The 17,315-nt window shown below is 41.2% G+C and overlaps 2 protein-coding genes across 3 annotated transcripts; one reads left to right on the top strand and one right to left on the bottom strand.

Annotated features, from left to right (window-relative positions):
* The first annotated feature begins 922 nt into the window (after nt 1-922).
* TRIM14 (tripartite motif containing 14) lies at nt 923-6,100 on the top strand. Its single transcript, XM_054003889.1, is given in 6 exon segments — nt 923-1,012; nt 1,893-2,126; nt 3,167-3,329; nt 4,403-4,495; nt 5,564-5,592; nt 5,594-6,100. Coding segments are annotated over 6 exon segments (1,116 nt in total).
* Nucleotides 6,101-7,301: 1,201 nt separating this feature from the next.
* On the bottom strand, nt 7,302-17,315 carry NANS (N-acetylneuraminate synthase). Of its 2 annotated transcripts, none has more exons than XM_054004171.1 (6): nt 17,137-17,315; nt 15,597-15,824; nt 12,406-12,505; nt 11,997-12,151; nt 10,119-10,385; nt 7,302-9,051 (listed from the first exon to the last, which is right to left on the bottom strand). In XM_054004171.1, exons 1-6 carry the CDS (start codon nt 17,266-17,268, stop codon nt 8,842-8,844), a joined length of 1,092 nt encoding a protein of 363 aa, XP_053860146.1. In that variant the 5' UTR covers nt 17,269-17,315; the 3' UTR covers nt 7,302-8,841. The 2 variants fall into 2 exon arrangements, with proteins under 2 accessions (XP_053860146.1, XP_053860147.1); XM_054004172.1 differs by having other exon boundaries at nt 15,597-15,812; nt 17,137-17,314.

Genomic DNA, 17,315 nt, shown 5'->3' with positions numbered 1-17,315 from the left:
GTCCATGCTGCAGAGTTTAAATGCTGTGCTGCCCTGGGGCTGTTGCACTGAACTTGTAGATGTGCGTGCAGGTGTTGTTGACTGGGTCTCAGCTGCAGAAGAGGACACTGATAGCAGCTACAGCTGGTGCTAGCTTACCTGGTATTTACTGAGGGCCTGCTTTAGCACCAGTGCACTGAGAGTGTGGGGCAGCATTGACTGTATCCTTCACGTTAGTGATGGCAAAAATGCATTAGGACGCATACCAAGACTGTTCAACCTGCTGGGCAGAGGGCAGCCAATTTCAGAGGGCTGCAGGTGAGAAACTGGCACAAGACATAAGCAGAACATTGATTATGCTGTGCTGGGCACACCAAAGGGTCACAGATACTGTGACTGATTACCAGCCATGCTGACACTATTAGCTGTTGCAGACGTTCAGACTAAGCATCACTGTGGCGATAGTGGGGTATCTGATTGGTCATTTGTACGCTGGGAAGCATCCTGAACATTCATTTGATTTTGAGTCTAAATGGAGCCTTCCACTTATCCTCTCAATAAAAGTACTTAGTTGCCCTTCAGCTGCTAAATGCATTAGCACGTAATTGAAATACGCAGCATCATAGCATATGTTTTTTTCACTTTAGGTTTCCCTGTGCTTTAAGAAGGTGGTGCTAATTTGCCCAACTGTTTAAACCTTACCAGTATAACCACCAGGTGAAATGCTGATATCCTTATGGTTCATCACTATACTGGCCTTAATAAGCCTCATAAAAGGCCATTTGTTTAAGAGTTTCACCTTCCAATTCAAAATATTCTGATTTTGAAATGGAGTATTTCAGTGCCCCCCTATATGGAAATCAAGCTGGAGAGTTGTTTGTAGTTTTTACAGATGTTGTTATGAAAGAGTGTTTTATTTTGTTCCATTGTTGTATAGGAACTCATGGCATTGTGTTTGAAGAATCTAGAAGAGAGAAAAGAGGAAGAAGATGGCAACAGAAGGAGCATGGAGGAGGCTGTAAATGATGTGAAGGTAAAGTGTGGTTTCGTTCTCCACTGGATGGTCATTTTCCATGGGGAGACATTTTGTTTTCTCTGTAGCTATGCAAAGACTCAGCCATCTATTGGGTGGCTACTCTACTTCTCAGGAGAAGAATGTATTCCTTGTATTCATCATGATATATTACACTACCGAAGAGAGGGAAGAGGGAGAGTCTCCAAAGACTTCATTCTTTGATCAGCTGAACATCTCTGGAAGACCAAGGGTGAAATTTTTATGCAGAGGAATAGTGGGTAGCCCCAGCTGCCTATGTTATTCTGGCTACACTTACGTTTCTTGTATTGCACTGAACTGCACTATTGAATTTTCTGGATTCAGAGTTAACACAAGAACAGTTCTGCTGATTCTGTCTTAAGAATGGGAATGTATGCTAAGCTGCATCTCATTTATAGAGCATGAAATGACTTCTGCTCTAAGGAACATCACTAGGCAGTTCTGTTACAGAAATGTCAGTAAGAGCTTGAGGGGGCTTTAGAGACTTGGTCTGATGCCGCTTTGTTTTGGAGCCTTTCTCTTCCTACCAGCTACTTGTCTCTAGCTTGCTTTAAAAGCAGTCAGTCTTGCTACTGAAGGACAAGGTCTGCTTCTTGTTGCAGTTGGTACCCTGTTAATTCCAGCTGAAAACAGATTTTTTGACATAAATAGGCATCTTGGAATCTTCCCTCATTCGTTTCCATCCAGACATCAGCAGGTAGATCATGTCTGTGCTCCCTTAAGGAGTAGAGACATGTTTCTGAAGAGATGGAGAAAATCATAAAATTCAACCAAAACATAGAACTGAAAGCCTGAAAGAGAAATGTCTGAAATGTTTATGGTTCAGCAGGGGGGAGACATTCTTCTGCTTTATCCATAGGCCCATGTTGATATGGTTAAATAGCAACTGTCAGAAAAAATGACTGATCTTCAGTTACTTCTTCGGGAAGAAGAGAGTCTGGCAAAAAACTTCATTGATGAAAAGACTCAGCAAGCCGTGGGAACACATGATCAGCATTTGAGGTCCTGTCAAGAACAGCTTGCAGCCCTAGAGACCTTCACACATCAGATCAGACAAATACAACAGGACAGTGATCCTATTAATTTGCTGGAGGTGGTATGGTATGCTCTCTTTCTACCTCCTACCCTGACAGTCCTAAATTTCTCTAGTGATGTCTTCTATAGATCCTTCTGTATGTAAGCAGCATCTCCCTAAGTGCTTTTTAATTTGCTTTGTGTTGGTGTTTTGGTGAACAAATTTGGTTCCTGATTTTTGAGCTATTAGGTCTTCCTGCTATGGCATGGATTTCAGGTATGTATGAAATTCATGTTAATTTTAAGCACAGATGGAAAAGACAGATACATGTCTCTTAATCTTGAAGACAAATGCTGTATCAAGTCTTTCTTGTCCAGTGAAATATGAAGATATGAGAAAAGCCAGCCCTCGGGAAACCTCAGGAGGGAAGTTAAAATATGTAATTTCCTTAATTGCAAGAAATCCTAATCACCATAAGCCTCCACTTCACCAGAGGGGGCAATGTTGTTCTTTTTGCCTACAGATAATGATCTTCACCTTCCTTGGAAAGATTGTATTGCTATGTGCTTATGACCTGACATAAGACAAAAGATGCAATTTCTTACAGGATGATTCCTCTGGAGCATTTTTGCATCCTTGTAATGTGTCAGACTTGAGTTTCCATTGCTGTGATATGGCCCTGGCATTTTGCTGTGTGTGCTAGCAACATACTTCCATACAGGAGGTGCTCTTTGTGATTTTGTGGAGATTTTCTTGTGGGGAGGTTGGATTTTATTCTTCAGATTGCTTTTAAAATTTTATAGTTTGATTTTGCCATTGATGGGATTTCCCACAATGGGTCCTGGCCAGGCTAAACTAATTTCCATCCTGGAGGGATCTCTTTAACGATGGCTGTTGGGTTCTCCGTGTCTGGTGTGGCTCCACTGGCAGGAGGAGGTAATGGGCAGGCTAATGAGCTAAAAGGCAGGCTGATCTCAGCAAAGTTTGCCAGTTATGGCCCATAGGTTTACCTAGTGTTGGCGCTGTCCTTGCTCTGGATGTGTGTATGGGAGCTGTCCTTTCATGTCCTTTAATGTCACAGTCTCTGCTAATTGTAGTGTTTGGCTTTCTGCCCTCAGAAGTACACAGAAATTGAGAAGGAAATTAAGGAATCCAGGCACCCGTTAGAAAAGTGGCATCCAGTACCTCTCTCGTTTGAACACTTACTTAACCATTATAAACACTTCATCAGACTTCTTCAGTCCATTCTACAGAAACCATTGGAAGCCCGGCTTAAAGAAGGTACCTGGGAGAGTGCACTGAATTTTGTTTTCCTCTGCTCTCTTTGCAAATAAAGTGTACTTTTTAAGTAAGAACAGGATTTTTTTACCAGATAATCTGGAGAAACAACAGTGTTTCAGGCATGGATACTGCTTTCTGACAGCATGGGTGTAATGCTGTTATAGCAGTGGTGATTTAGGAACGTAAGATTTCTCTTCCAACCCTGAAAATTATCTTTGGTTTGTCTGCTGGCTCTTCCCCCCACCACCCAGATAGAACTGATAGAGTTCTATCAGGTATTTCAATACAATTTAATGCAGACCATCACACCTATCGAATTTATGTATTCTCTCAGTTACTTACAATTACACTTACAATTGAATGTAGGTGCTCTGGCATTGGGGTACCTCTAAAATTTGAAAACTTCTTCTAATTGATGTACCTGGTGATCTGCCTCAGTCTGAAAAAAAATGATGATTTTTAGTACTGTAAAGCTGAGCTGACATGTTCTATTTAGAAATCCTTTTGTCTTTGAGCTGTTACTTCATCCTTAAATGACCTTTGGCATGATTAAGGCAAGGAGTTTTTCCTAATGGGGCACAGAGCCACAAAACTAAATAACCATGGGAAAATCCTGCTGCTCTTTGAGTGAGCAGGCAACAGTGGCCATCACATTTCACCCAGCTGCCTTTTAATCCCTTATCAGAGAATTGCCACCGAAAAGACTCTAGCAGGTTGCTGGGGCATATGGTCAGATCTGATCTGAAAGACCACTGCAGGATGTGTGTAGGAGTGCTAGAAAGCATGGTGGAGGTGCTCTGCAGCAAGCACTTGCAGCTATCTTCAGCTGCCTATTTTAATCTGATAAGTGCTACTTTTAAACAAATCAGGTTTGATTACGTGGTGTTGTGCTCAATTGTGAATTTCTGTGGCAACATTAATCCAGCATCTCCATGCTATACAAAGAGCACTGAAAGCATACAGAGTGAGTAGCCCCTCTTCAGAAAAAGTAACATAGTTTGTCCATGAAGTTGGAAAATGATAGTTGAAAAACTGGCAGACTCCCTAAGCTGTTCCTTCTCATCTTTGCCCAGATATTTTCAGTAGCCTTAATCCCACTGCAAAGAAGGAGCCTGGGACAGTGCTGAAAACCATGACTTCTATTGATCGGTTGCTTTTCTTAAAATGTAAGTATGGTTATGCTGGAGTTCTAGAATCACTGAGCTGGAATGGACCCACAGAAATCACTAGGGTACAACTCCTGGGCCTGCACAGGACCATGTGTCTAGAGAGTGTTGTCCAAGTGCTTCTTGAACTCTGTCAGGGTTGGTACTGTGATCACTTCCCTGGGGAGTCTGTTCTAGTGCCCACTCTGGGGTTCTGTGAACCTTGCTTGACAGATCTTTCAGGTCATTCCCTTGGGTCCTGTCATTGTCACCACAGAGAAGAGATCAGTGTCTGCCCCTTCTCTCCCCCCTCACAAGAAGGTTGTGAACTGCAATGAGGTTTCCCCTCAGTCTCCTCCAGGCTGAACAGACCACGGGACTCTTAACTCTCTGTGTATGACTTCACCTTATCCCATCACCATGAGTGACCCAAATTAGAAATGTGTGGAGGCATCAGTATTGGTGCCCTGCTGTGATTCCCTTGGCACACCTTTTGCAGTCCCAGTGTCTCTGGAGCTGTAGGCTCTGTGGCTCTCTGAATCCTGATCTTAGCCCAAATGGCAGCTTAATGCTGTGGTTGAGGTGCCCATCACATTGGTGCCCTAGGTTAGAAAGGTGTGGGGACAGCAATGTTGGTTCGCTGCTTTATGCACTTGGCATATTTTCCAGCTCCAGTGTCCTTGGAGCTGTAGGATCTGGCTAGCTGAATCCCATCCCTACCTAACGTAGAATCAGCAATGTTGGGGCCCTGCCTTGCTCACACTGGAATGCCTTTTCCAGATCAATGTCCTTGGACCTGTGGCCTTTCTGGCTGAGCCCTAACCCTAAATGTAAAGCAACCTTGGTGCTGTGGCTGAGGTCCCCATTACCATGGTTGGCCCAGATCACAAAGGTGTGGAGGCAGCAATGTTAGTGCCCTGCTGTGATCCCCTTGGCAGGCCTTTTCCAGCCTGTGTTCCTGGGACTGCAGGCTTTCTGACTGTCCCAAGACACTTCCAACTGTGGGCTCCTCTGCAGGTGTTTTAAAACTTGGACTTCTTCCAAGGGTCATGAGAAATGTAGCAAGTATGTTTATGGCTTTGACTGCAGATGCAAGATCACCAACCTGGGAATACGACAGGAATTCACCCAAGACTGAAGTTGTCAGATGACTGTCTTGAAGTAAGCTGTAGCTGGAGGAAAATATTTTACCCCTGTAGTCCCCAGAGATTTGATAAATTATGGCAAGTGCTAAGCAGAGACGCATTCCTTTCTGGGAGCCATTACTAGGAGGTTGACCTGCTTCAGGCTGGAGCAGCATGGTGGATTGGCGCAGCCTACCCTACCATTGGCAGGAAAGGAGACTCTGAAACCTGTCGACTGGGCTGGAATAGAGCATCTTGGTGCCTTAAGAAGTCTGATTTTGAATACTGGGCATTTCACAAGGGAGAAAGAATCCCCATCCTGATACAAGATGATCCTGATTGCATTGGCATTTTTCTAGATTATGAGTCAGGAATCCTTTCATTCTACAATGTTAGCGATGGCATAGCTCATTTGCACACCTTCTGCTGCAAGTTCACAGAACCAATTTATCCAGCCCTGAGACTCTGGGAAGGGTCCATTAGAACATGCAAACTAACGTAAGAAACAAAGTGAAATAAAGCCCACTATTTCATGCTTTTTCTACTAATGCCACTTCATCTCTGTTGAATCTCTAATGAATTCATCTCTGTTGTATCAAAGTTGTAATTATGATGCTTTTAGAAGGTAACGTAAGTTTAGGAAAACCAACTGTGATTTTTAATGTGTATTTTTTTTTCAGTGAGGGAAGGTGACCTGACTTTTAGAAATGATGTTGACATACCACTCAAAGTGCAGTATGTAATACTGTTGTACTTTTTCAACTTGTAACAGTAAATTCACGAAGACCAATATATTTTTCAATGGGGGAAGATGATTTGACTTATAAATGGTGTTGCTGTACCACCTGAAGTGCTGTATGTAGTATTTTTCAACTTGCAAAGTGGAAGAAGTCAGGTTGAAAGAAACAAATTACAACTCAGACTGGAACATGGATATTGACTTTTTGATTTTTTTTTTTTTAATGAACTCCCTCCTCCCATCGGCCTGGAGAGCCTGCAATTGTGTATGGCAACAGGTTTAGTTTGGTTCAAGCTTCAAGATTATATACTGCATATTGTTATCATTGACAAGGCCACATTTGGAAAATAAATGCACTAAGTGAATTAGCTCATATTTAAGTGTCATCTTGGAAAAATCAAAGTCTGGTACTGACTCTTGCAAATGTCTCTTCTGATGTTGGAGCTTCTGTGGCTACATTTAATAGTCACTAGCTGGTCTTACATGTGACAGAAGCTCTGAATTGAACTTCTGGGTGGCCCTATTCTTTCCATTGAGTGGAAGCATGAGAAAAAGCTGTGTACAACCCCTAACAGAGGATGAAATGTCTGGAGGGCTCACAGGTACAATAAAAACACCAGGCCAGAAATACATTTGTAGCCCATTTATCTTTGTGTCCAATTTGCAACATTCATATTAGGATATGAATGCAAATACACATTCATATTTGCATCATTCAAACTAGGGAACACAGCTGCAAGTTTCTGTATATGGATATTTCTCCCCCCACCAATACATTAATTAAAGTCCTGGAAATATCTGGAGCTTTTGCTTACAGCAGTCTCCAGGACCAGCCCAGAGTGAAAAAGCACTGCTACTTGACACTGGTCAGGTAATCTTACAGTGTTCAAATACTAAAGGCTCTTCATCACCAGTGCTGGCAAAGGCAAGGTCTGACCATAGGCTGAAATGCAGAAACAAGAGCTTGTTTTATAAGCTAAATTTATTTTTCAAATTTGAAATGAAAAAAACATCTTTTAACAATTGAGTAGTTTTTTTTAATGTAAGGCAAGCATGCTGCATCAGTCACAGCTCACATATGGTGAAGTATATGACTCTGCTTCCCCATTTAAAGATATGAATACAGTTTCCTCAGAAATGCACAAGGGTAAACATTTGGAAAGTAAACAGTTTATAGGTACAAAACCATTCACCACCAAATTCAAGATACTTCACCGACTCACGAAGAAAAGGTAGCAAGTTCCAAGTAACCATCACTAGTAAATGATTCCACCACAGAAAAAAAGCAGATGACTTATTGCAAAGCAGTTCTGTGCTAAGCAAGGTAGTTGAAAAATGAATGGTTTGCAGCTGCTGCTATATGGCTCCCTTCTGGTCACAGGGAAAGGCAGCAGGTGATAGGAGTGGCATTGCATTTCTCCCGTGGGATGCAAGAGCAGACCACGCAAAGCGTGTACTGATCATCATGCTGAAGCATAATGGTGTGATGTAGTCAGGCAGTCAGCCTCAGCCATCTCACACACCAGCGTTGGGAGAAAAACCCCAATGTAGAGGATTTGCTGGTTAGTACAGAAAAAAAAAAGCTGCTCAACTTCACCAGCATTTGGCTTCCTACCTGAGAAGTTGCCCCCCAGGTCCAAAGAGAGGCACCCAGTGCTCTGCAGAATCGACTTAATAGTCCAGACTTCACTCAATTTGCAATAGATATTTTACACAATTTCTGAAGCATAAGTTAAACTTATTTCTACTGACTCATCTCAGATCTGTTTTTCTTCCCTGCTCAATCTCTCTGGCTTACCTTTTGGTCTTTCAGTTCACAAAAGGCTCTCTTGTCCCTTAAATGGAACCTTTCATATATCCCTACGCTTCCTTTCCTTGTACTGTCTCCTGAGAACTTAGGTTTCTGAAGAAGCCCATTTTCCCACAGAATACAGATTCTTGCAACCCACTGTTTTATCATGACACTTTTAAGACTTTCATCTTCAAAATAAATCCATCCAGGTTGCATTTGTAGTTTTCAGTTCAGGGTATGTGAACTTTTACTTATCTGTATTCAACTCCAATCATTAGTCCTCCAATTAAAGTCCTGCTATCACAGGGGCTCAGCAAATGGCAGAAAAGAGAGGAGTATGAAAAGGTACAGAGCTAGAACAATTCATGTGTAGATAAAATTCTCATGATTTACTGTATTCTTAACAGAAAAGAGAAGCTGGAAAGCAGCAGACTGTGGTCCTTTATTTGGCAGAACTCCAAATTAATCTAGGTTAAGTGAAACGGACAAGAGAGGACCATGGCATTTCCTAGGCACAATGCTATACAATTTCTAATAAAATCTTCATAATTTATATCCCCTTGCTTCTAAAACTTCCTGCTAATGAGAACCTGAAAATTCTAACCTGTTTGCACCCTCATAATTACACCCCTTTCTTCTAATCTACCATGCTGCTATTCTCAAACACGTTGCATGGTAGTACATTGAGAAATATGGAATGGAGTGCTTTGGTTTAGCACTTCACTTTTTTTACAAGATTTTCCACTACTTGCTCAGTGATGGTTTCATCTTCTTCAATATTTTTTTTAACCTTCTGGCCCACCAGATCAAAGATGCATTCTGGGGGAAATCCCTTCGGCTCTCCCACCTTCACCGTCAGCATGTCAAGGGTCAATATTGCACCTTCAGGAATTGCCGCTTTTGCCACTACCGACTTTCCCAGCTATAGGAAAGGGAGAAAAAAAACCAATATTAAAGTTAAATTTATTGCTAGCTTAGTATAACAAAAAAGGATAAAAAATATTCTGCAGTTATTTCAGAACGGGTTGTGTAGAACTGCCTTCTCCATTACTTATTCCAAGATTAATTTAGATGGTTACTTTCACTGTAATTAAGCTGCCAGGAACATGCAGATGTTTCCTGAAACTGGATAGTGGCTCACTGGAATTTTTCAAAATCACAATGGAGGGAATCTGATTAGAACAACTGGTATTTTAGCTCAGTGTAAAAGCAGCTCATATACAATCACAGAGATATTATTCCTATTACTATTGCCAAGTACCTGGCACTGGTGAGGCCACACCTTGAGTCCTGTGTCCAGTTCTGGGCCCCTGATTACAAGAAGGATATTGAAGTGCTGGAGTGAATCCAGAGAAGGGCCACAAAGCTGGTGAAAGGTCTGGAGCACAAGTCCTTTGAAGAGTGGCTGAGGGAGCTAGGGTTGTTTAGCCTGAAGAAAACAAGGCTCAGAGGGGACCTTATCACTCTCTACAACTCCATGAAAGGAGGCTGTAGTCAGGTGGAGGTTGGTCTCTTGTCCCAGGCAGCAAGTGACAGAACAAGAGAAAATGGCTCAAGCTATGCTAGGGGAGGGTTAGACTGGATACTAGGAAAAATTTGTTTTCTAAAAGGGTGATCAAGCACTCAAACAGTCTAGAACATTGAAGAAATTGAGAAATGATACCTGAAGTTATTTAAAACATGTAGACATGGCACTTAGGAACATACATGGTTGGACTTGGCAGTGTTAAGTTGGACTGAATGACCTCATGGGTCTTTTCCAACCTAAATGATTCCATGCTGTTACTCAAGTTAGTTAACCACTGGATTATAAACATAGAACTCTATTATAATCAAAACTGCTAACATTATGCAGTGTGAAATTTTTTAAATGCAGAGGCAGAAACACTACTGCAATAAACAATTTGCAAGCTATTTTTCTGATTATAGAGTTATTAGCTATAGGTCTAAATTAGTTGCAGGTTTACACAAACCAAAATCAAAAGTTACCTTTTCATTGCAAGCTATTTCACAGGGCAAGAGTTGTTTGATTGGAGAACCCATTGCTTTTTCCACAGTACGGATGGCTTTCACTAACTCCGCCAGTTCATTTGGCTCCAGAGATGCTTGGTGGTCGCTTCCTTTCCATGTTTTGTCGAGAGTCACGTGGCGTTCCAGTACTTTAGCACCCATAGCAACAGCTGCCACTGAAATGGCTATGCCAGTTTCATGCCCCGAATAGCCAATGGGGATATCAGGAAATGCTGACTGATATGCCTTGAATCACGACAGAGTTGGTCTGAATTACCAAGGTAGCAGTTTCAAAGACAAAGCAAATTTAACAGTGGTAATTGCAGTGGATAAATACTGTGCCATAAAACAAGCAGTTGGTTAAATTCAACAAGTCACACTGCATTACTGATCTCCACATTCCAAATTTGACTAATATTATCAATACTGACAAGAAAAAGGCAGCATGTTCTCATCTATAATTTGTTTCTCCTTTTAATTCAGTTCTATTACTCCAAGTCTTCAAAGTCTGTATCAGTTTATGTAACAGTAATAGTATCCTGTTTTTATCCAAGAACCCAGTGGATTGGTTAATCTGTATCCAAACCAGATTTCTTCAACATTGTATTTAAAATCTGAAGCAATCTTTTTATCCATGCATAGAGAACAGTCACCAAATCCTAAAGGCACTTAAATGCAGCCATGTGGCATTCTATTAAAAATAATGTATTATGTGTGCATAGATCTAAGGTAGTGCTTCAGCACTGGACAGTTTGGGAAAACTTTCTTACATCGCTATTTAGCATATCCAAGTAACATTTCAAATGAAGGAAACTACAGTAGGGTCAAATCAATTTTCTTCATGGCTCTGATAGTCACATGAAACTTTGTTGTAGATGTCGGTGAACCCAATGGGAAGAATAATGATGTCTAACTCCATTCCAGAAGGCTGAATGATTGCTTTATTATGTTATAATACATTAATATGCTATATAAAAGAGGATACTAAATACTACATGCTACTTTCTCTAACTATCATAGCTAACTCTCTAACATCTCAACTCACAACTCGTGACCCTGTTCTCCAGAGCCCAGACACAGGTGGATCCGATTGGCCGTCAGGCCCAAACAATCCATCATGATCCAACCAAGCGCTCACTCTGGGTAAACAATTCTCCAAACACATTCCACAAGAGAAAAACAAGGAGCAGAAATAGAAATTGTTTTCTCTTTCATTTCTCTCTGTGCACCTCAATAAAAGATCCTGAGAGAGAGAGAGAAATGTGCTTGTCACATATCACCGTTTTAGTATAAATTAAAAAAAATAAAAAAAAAAAAAACTGCATCTGCAATTCTTCTGCAGGGTCCTGCAAAAGAGAGCAAACACATCTCAAGAGAAAAACAAGGAGCAGAAACAGAAATTGTTTTCTCTTTCATTTCTCTCTGTGCACCTCAATAAAAGATCCTGAGAGAGAGAGAGAAATGTGCTTGCCACAAAACTTTTTTAACAAAATTCTGGTCTAGCTCCCTATTTAGAATTACATTCTCACTTCATGCACCTTCTTAACAGCAACAGTCTACATGATTTTTCTTAGCATTATAAACCACAGTGTTAACCTGTTAACATGTCATGTTTTCCTCTGATGAACTGTGAATACTCCAGCAATACCCTTTATCATATTCCTCAAAGATGAGTTCTGCTAAAAAAAGACCTGGTGGATCTTTTTACTTCAGTGTGAATTAGAGGAACATGACACATCTTGTAACTTCTCAGAAGCTAATTCCAGCACACCTTAAGACCTGGAAGTGTATCTCATTAAAAGGACACCACCCTTCTCTGCTACCCTACCGACAGCATGCTCTGGGTTACTCACTGACCGATATGACACGGAGATTGACGTCCTCTGGCTGAAGTGGGTATGCGCTGGTGCACTGCAGGAAGCAGAAGTTTGGATTTATGGGCTTCACAATCTGATAAACCTGATGCATTGTGTTCATCGACTGCATCCCACTGGAAATCACCATTGGGCGACCTAGCCATTAGAAAATATTCACAAGTTTTGTCCTAGGTCTACAAGAAAGCTACCCAAGATTAAATTAAATTCTTTAAGTAAATTAATTCAGTAAAACTAGAAAAGAATGCTCGGTAAAACTATTTTTTTTCCAAAGTCTGAGGGTGAGTTTCTTTAAAAGAAACTTCAGATTTTTTCCCCAAAAATCAACTGGAGGAAAAATGTAATAACTGAACTACTGATGTTCACCAAGATGGCTCAAAGAAAATGCTTACCTTTCTTTGCAGTCTTTTCCAAATATGGAAAATTATTTGTATCTCCTGATCCTACTTTGAAAAATGGAACATCCAGTTCATGTAGAAATTCCACAGCCATCTACAGGAGAAGAAATCACTGTGTTTTAAGACTCCACTTCAGCTGGATAAAGGGATAAATAACTACTGTGTTTGGAAATAAACAACCTTTTAACATGGCAATGCTTAATTAAACAGGTCAGTATTATAGACATCTTCCCAAAAAACACTGCTCCTGAAGTAACATTTGCTATCTTGACAATTTTAGTTTCTGATTTCCCTCCAGGTGAAGTATAATTATGACGCCTTCTTTCGTACTTCTATTTTAGTGCAGAGTTTTGACTGGGATCACTGTCTCAAGGCAGTCTCTGGTCACACCAGCTGTACATTCTGCTGCTTAGGGAGCTCCATCTCAGCTTGAAGATGAACCTGTTGTCTATCATGACATTCTTGCTTTTTTCTCTCTTTTTTAAAACACTACCAGAGAGAGCAACTACCTGCAGATGGAAGTCTGCCTGTTGAAGAAGAAATGTGATACAAGCATGGAGACAGTTTCACTGCCACACACGTCCTGCAGGTCAGAAATATTAAGCCACAGAGTGTTTAAGACTACAGGTAGTAGAATAGATTCATCACACTGAAAACTTGTATGAGTATATTAAATAAGTACCAGAAAAAAAACCCAAAAGTGCCCAAAAAGGGAAATCCAAAATTAGTTTGCTTTAAGGAGAGATACTAGATGATAAAATATGCCAAAGCAAAGACTATAAAACTGTTTATTTAAATGCTAATTATACTTGGCCTTTGTCTAAAAATATGAGTGTTATATTGAAGACAATTCAAGAATTATTAGAGGCTTCCTGAAAACAGGTATTACATCAGTAAGTAGACTTTTAAAAATTAGCACTTTATTGGAAGAAAATTTAAATTCCAAATCTATCACATGCAAGAGGTATTTAAATCCTCCATTCACCTCTGGAGAAAGTAATGAAATTTTACCTATGCCCCTGATCAACCACCCACAAACACTTTTAATTTCTTCAGCTCTTTCCTTGCTGCAGTTACATTTACTTAATGCGAGAGAAAGAATGCTTATGTCCACGAAGATAATCACATCTTATTCGGTCTCATTTTTCTATCATCAGGATGATGGAGATTAAATTTCTTGTACCCGTGATGTATAACATCTCTCTATTAAATATTTAGTATAGTTTATACAGATGCATTGTGCGTAAAGACAATTAGTATTCTATATTAAAATGGCACAGATCTTATCTGAGGAGATGGCAAAAAATTAAATATTACAGGTAGACCTTGCATCTAAGGCCACTCTTCATTAGGTAAATATCTCTGTAAATTAGCAGCTCTTCTTTAAGAGATTCAAGAACCAGGAAGTAATTTCAAATAACAGGAATGACATTAAAGGGAGTGGTTCAATGAGATCCTGCTTTGTCTCCAGTACACACTGGAACAGAATAGATAAAGAAGTTATTAATAGGCTTTTTTTATTTATTTCACACATCACTGAAATAATTTCCTCATATAGTTAAACACACAAATTTAACCTCTTTGACATAACTGGACTTCCAGAGATTATGTTAAATTTACAGAAGTCAATGTATAAAAACTTCCAGGAGTTAATGTATTCTTAAAGAGTTTTTATGTCAATTTATGCAATATTTTAGGTTCCAAACCCCTGTCCTGCAGAAACGCCACCAGAAATATTAGGAGTTGTGTAATGTAATTACTGCTCAAAAAAGGCACAAACATGTATCACTTCTGTTAATTAGCTGATAAAGCCACATACAAGGGAGCACAGCAGAGAAAAAGAGGGATCTCAACAGCAGAAAGTGATCTCAGTGGCTGCCTATAAAAGGTGTTCTGTGTTGCACTACAGCCTTTAGAAACCAGAGGTTTTAACATCAAAGAAGAAATGTGGGGGTTTTTTTTCCCCCCCAAAGGTACATGGGTCTTTTAAGATCCCAGATACAGAAGTCCAAGACTCCTGGGTTCATTTACTCCTTTCTAAAAGGAGTGAATGTTGTTCAGTAGGTCTTCTAGATGTGAAGACAGCAATAAAAGAAACATCACCACACTCTCTTTTCACAGATCTAATTCTGAATCCATGGCACTGAGCTATTACCATATACGCAAAACATATTTGTCTATCGTCAGATGAAGAGGGAGAACAAATGAGAAGAAGTAACACTGATGTATCAGGAATTGTCTCTGATTGCAAAGTGAAACACAGGATAGATTGCCTTAAAACATTTAGAAAATCACATCCTTGTCCTATCCTGGATATGTCTACTTCCAGAAAGCCAGGGACATTGCTCTGCTGGCCATATGCAAGAGTGGCTAGCTTACTTCTGGTAGGGTCTCTTTCCATTTGGTTCTCTGTATTTTCTAGGCCACAGAGAAAAATAAATCTGTAATCTCTCATCTATACTGAAGTTGAAGTGTTACCTGACCTTTACAGCTTATGCATATCAACTGTATGTTGCATTTGTTAATACTGTCACTATCATTATTCTGAGGCAAGTGACATGCAACAGCTACAAGTATACATGTCTTAAGGGGGAACAGCAGCAGGAGTTTCATGGAGTTGTGAAGCCGGTGACTGACTGTTCAAGAACCCACTGGCAAAAATCAGTAAATAATTCAGTAGTAATAGGACAAGGTGCTGAGCCCACCCATGAGATTAGTAAAAGAAATAGAGGCATAAACACTTCTGCTGCGTAGAAAGACCACAGGGGATCTAGAAAACAATAAGGAGGGAGGAAAACAAGAGGGAAATAAGAGGGATTAGATCAAGAAAGGAATCTGGTTTAAATACAGAACGAAGTTTGATATTCTTGAAACCAACACACCAGAGAGCAGTCTGATTGCCATCTTGATCTATTCTCTCAAAGCCCCAACTGCTGAAGGTCAAAATGAAGCCTTGTCCCTAATATTACTTACTGTGTATATGTATCTCAACACAGGTGGCAAGTCTTCCAAAATATTCAGCCAACCATTGTAGAGACACAGGTGAACGGGCAAATTACTCTAGGTCTCTCAGTTAGAAATTGATTGTCCATATATTCTTTTTCTGTAAGAACTATCACACCTAAGTAAAACCCAACAGACACAACAGTCAGACTCCCCTTGTCATTCCAGTATGGCTTACATACCTCATCCATGCCAGAAGCTGTGAAGAAAATGCCAATCTCCTCTGCATACTTCTTTAGCTCTCTATATTGGTCATGACTGAACTCCAAGTGGCGCTTGTGTTCCCCATAAGTCTTTCCCCAGGAGTGTTTAGAGGTATAGGGCCTCTCTAAGGCTTTCTTGTTGAATTTGTACTCCAGTTCACTCTTCTGGAACTTAGCACAGTCTGCTCCACAGTCCTGCAAGACAAGCTGGTGCACACTGAATGGAAATGCAAGTGAATCTGCACTCACCTAACTCTGAAGGCAAGGAGTGAGTAACTGATGTGCTCATCTGTTGTGGAGTTTTCACATTATCATCAGAGCAATCACAGAAACAGTAATGAACACAGAGCTACTGTGGACCTACACACACATGAACCCTTTTGTTTCAAAGTCCTGATACACTTAGTAGAGCAGCAGTTCAGAGAAATCATATTAAACCTACAAAACTACTTAGCTATGCATTATGCTTATTCAAAGAGCTGGCTTCTGGAGTGTTTTTCCCAGATTAGCTGTCACTGATAATTTTACATTAAAAAAGGACACAGGATTCTGTGGAACATGGAGTATGTATCTGAAACAGAATCATGAAGGTTGGAAGAAACTTTTAAGGTCATTCAGTCCAACTATCCACCCAGCATCACCACAGTTACCTCTAGATCACATCACTAGCACCAGACACCTCTGGAACACCTCCTGAAATAATTAATTTGAAGTCACACAGTGAAGACATATCCTGATTAGAGCAGTCTCCACTTACACAGAACTGAATACACCATGCCCCAAGCAGTGATGATGTGTGATTTTCTATCTAATGGATATAACATCAAATTTGAAAGCAGTTTAGCTGTCTTACTGGATGACACAAGCTTTACTGCTATAAAGGTCTGATGTCAACCAAGTCAAACTGGAGGTTCATTAGAGATGGTTCAGCAGCCACCTGATACTTCCTAAATTCCCCATAAACTCATGCCCCAGCTGGGGGCTGCAGCCATGACACAAGATCACACAATGAATTGGCTGGAGAGGACGTCTGAGATTATCGAGTCCTTGAGGTGACTGAACACCGCCTTGTCAAATACACCATGGCACCAAGAGCCACGTCCAGTCTTTCCTTAAACTCCTCCACGAAGAGTGACTCCACCACCTCTCTGGGCAGCTCATGCCGATGTTTGTTCGGCCTTTTTGTGAAGAAATTCTTGCTGATGTCCAGCCTTAACCTCTGCGGCACAGCTTGAGGCCACGTCCTCTCATCCTGCCACTAGCTGCCCGGTAGAAGAGGCCGATCCCCACCTGGCCACAAGCTCCTCTCAGGGAGTTGTAGAAAGTGATGATGTCACCCTTGAGCCTCCTTTTCCCCAGGCTGAACAAGCACAGCTCCCTCAGCCGCTCCTCACAGGACAAGCATTCCAGACCCTTCATCAAAGTCAAATGCAAGGGTCTCCCTGCAGACAATCTGTGTTTGGAATAAACCCAGGCCGCGCCCCGGCGCTCTCGCTCACCCTCCTCCCCCCACACGCACCTTGACCATGCGGATCATACGCTTGGCGATGTCCAGGTCGCCCTGGTGGTTTTGCCCGATCTCGGCGATGATGAAGCAGGGCTGGTCGCCGCCGACGCGCCGCCCAGGGCACAGCTCGAACTCGCGAGCCATGGTGAGATGGCGGCAGCCCCACGACCCGCCCGCGACTGCGCCGCCGC

This window comes from Vidua macroura, chromosome Z (assembly GCF_024509145.1).
Source record: "Vidua macroura isolate BioBank_ID:100142 chromosome Z, ASM2450914v1, whole genome shotgun sequence".
NCBI classification, from domain to species: Eukaryota; Metazoa; Chordata; class Aves; order Passeriformes; family Viduidae; genus Vidua; species Vidua macroura.
Note: the sequence above shows the minus strand (reverse complement) of the source record. Positions and strands in the feature narration are given on the sequence as shown.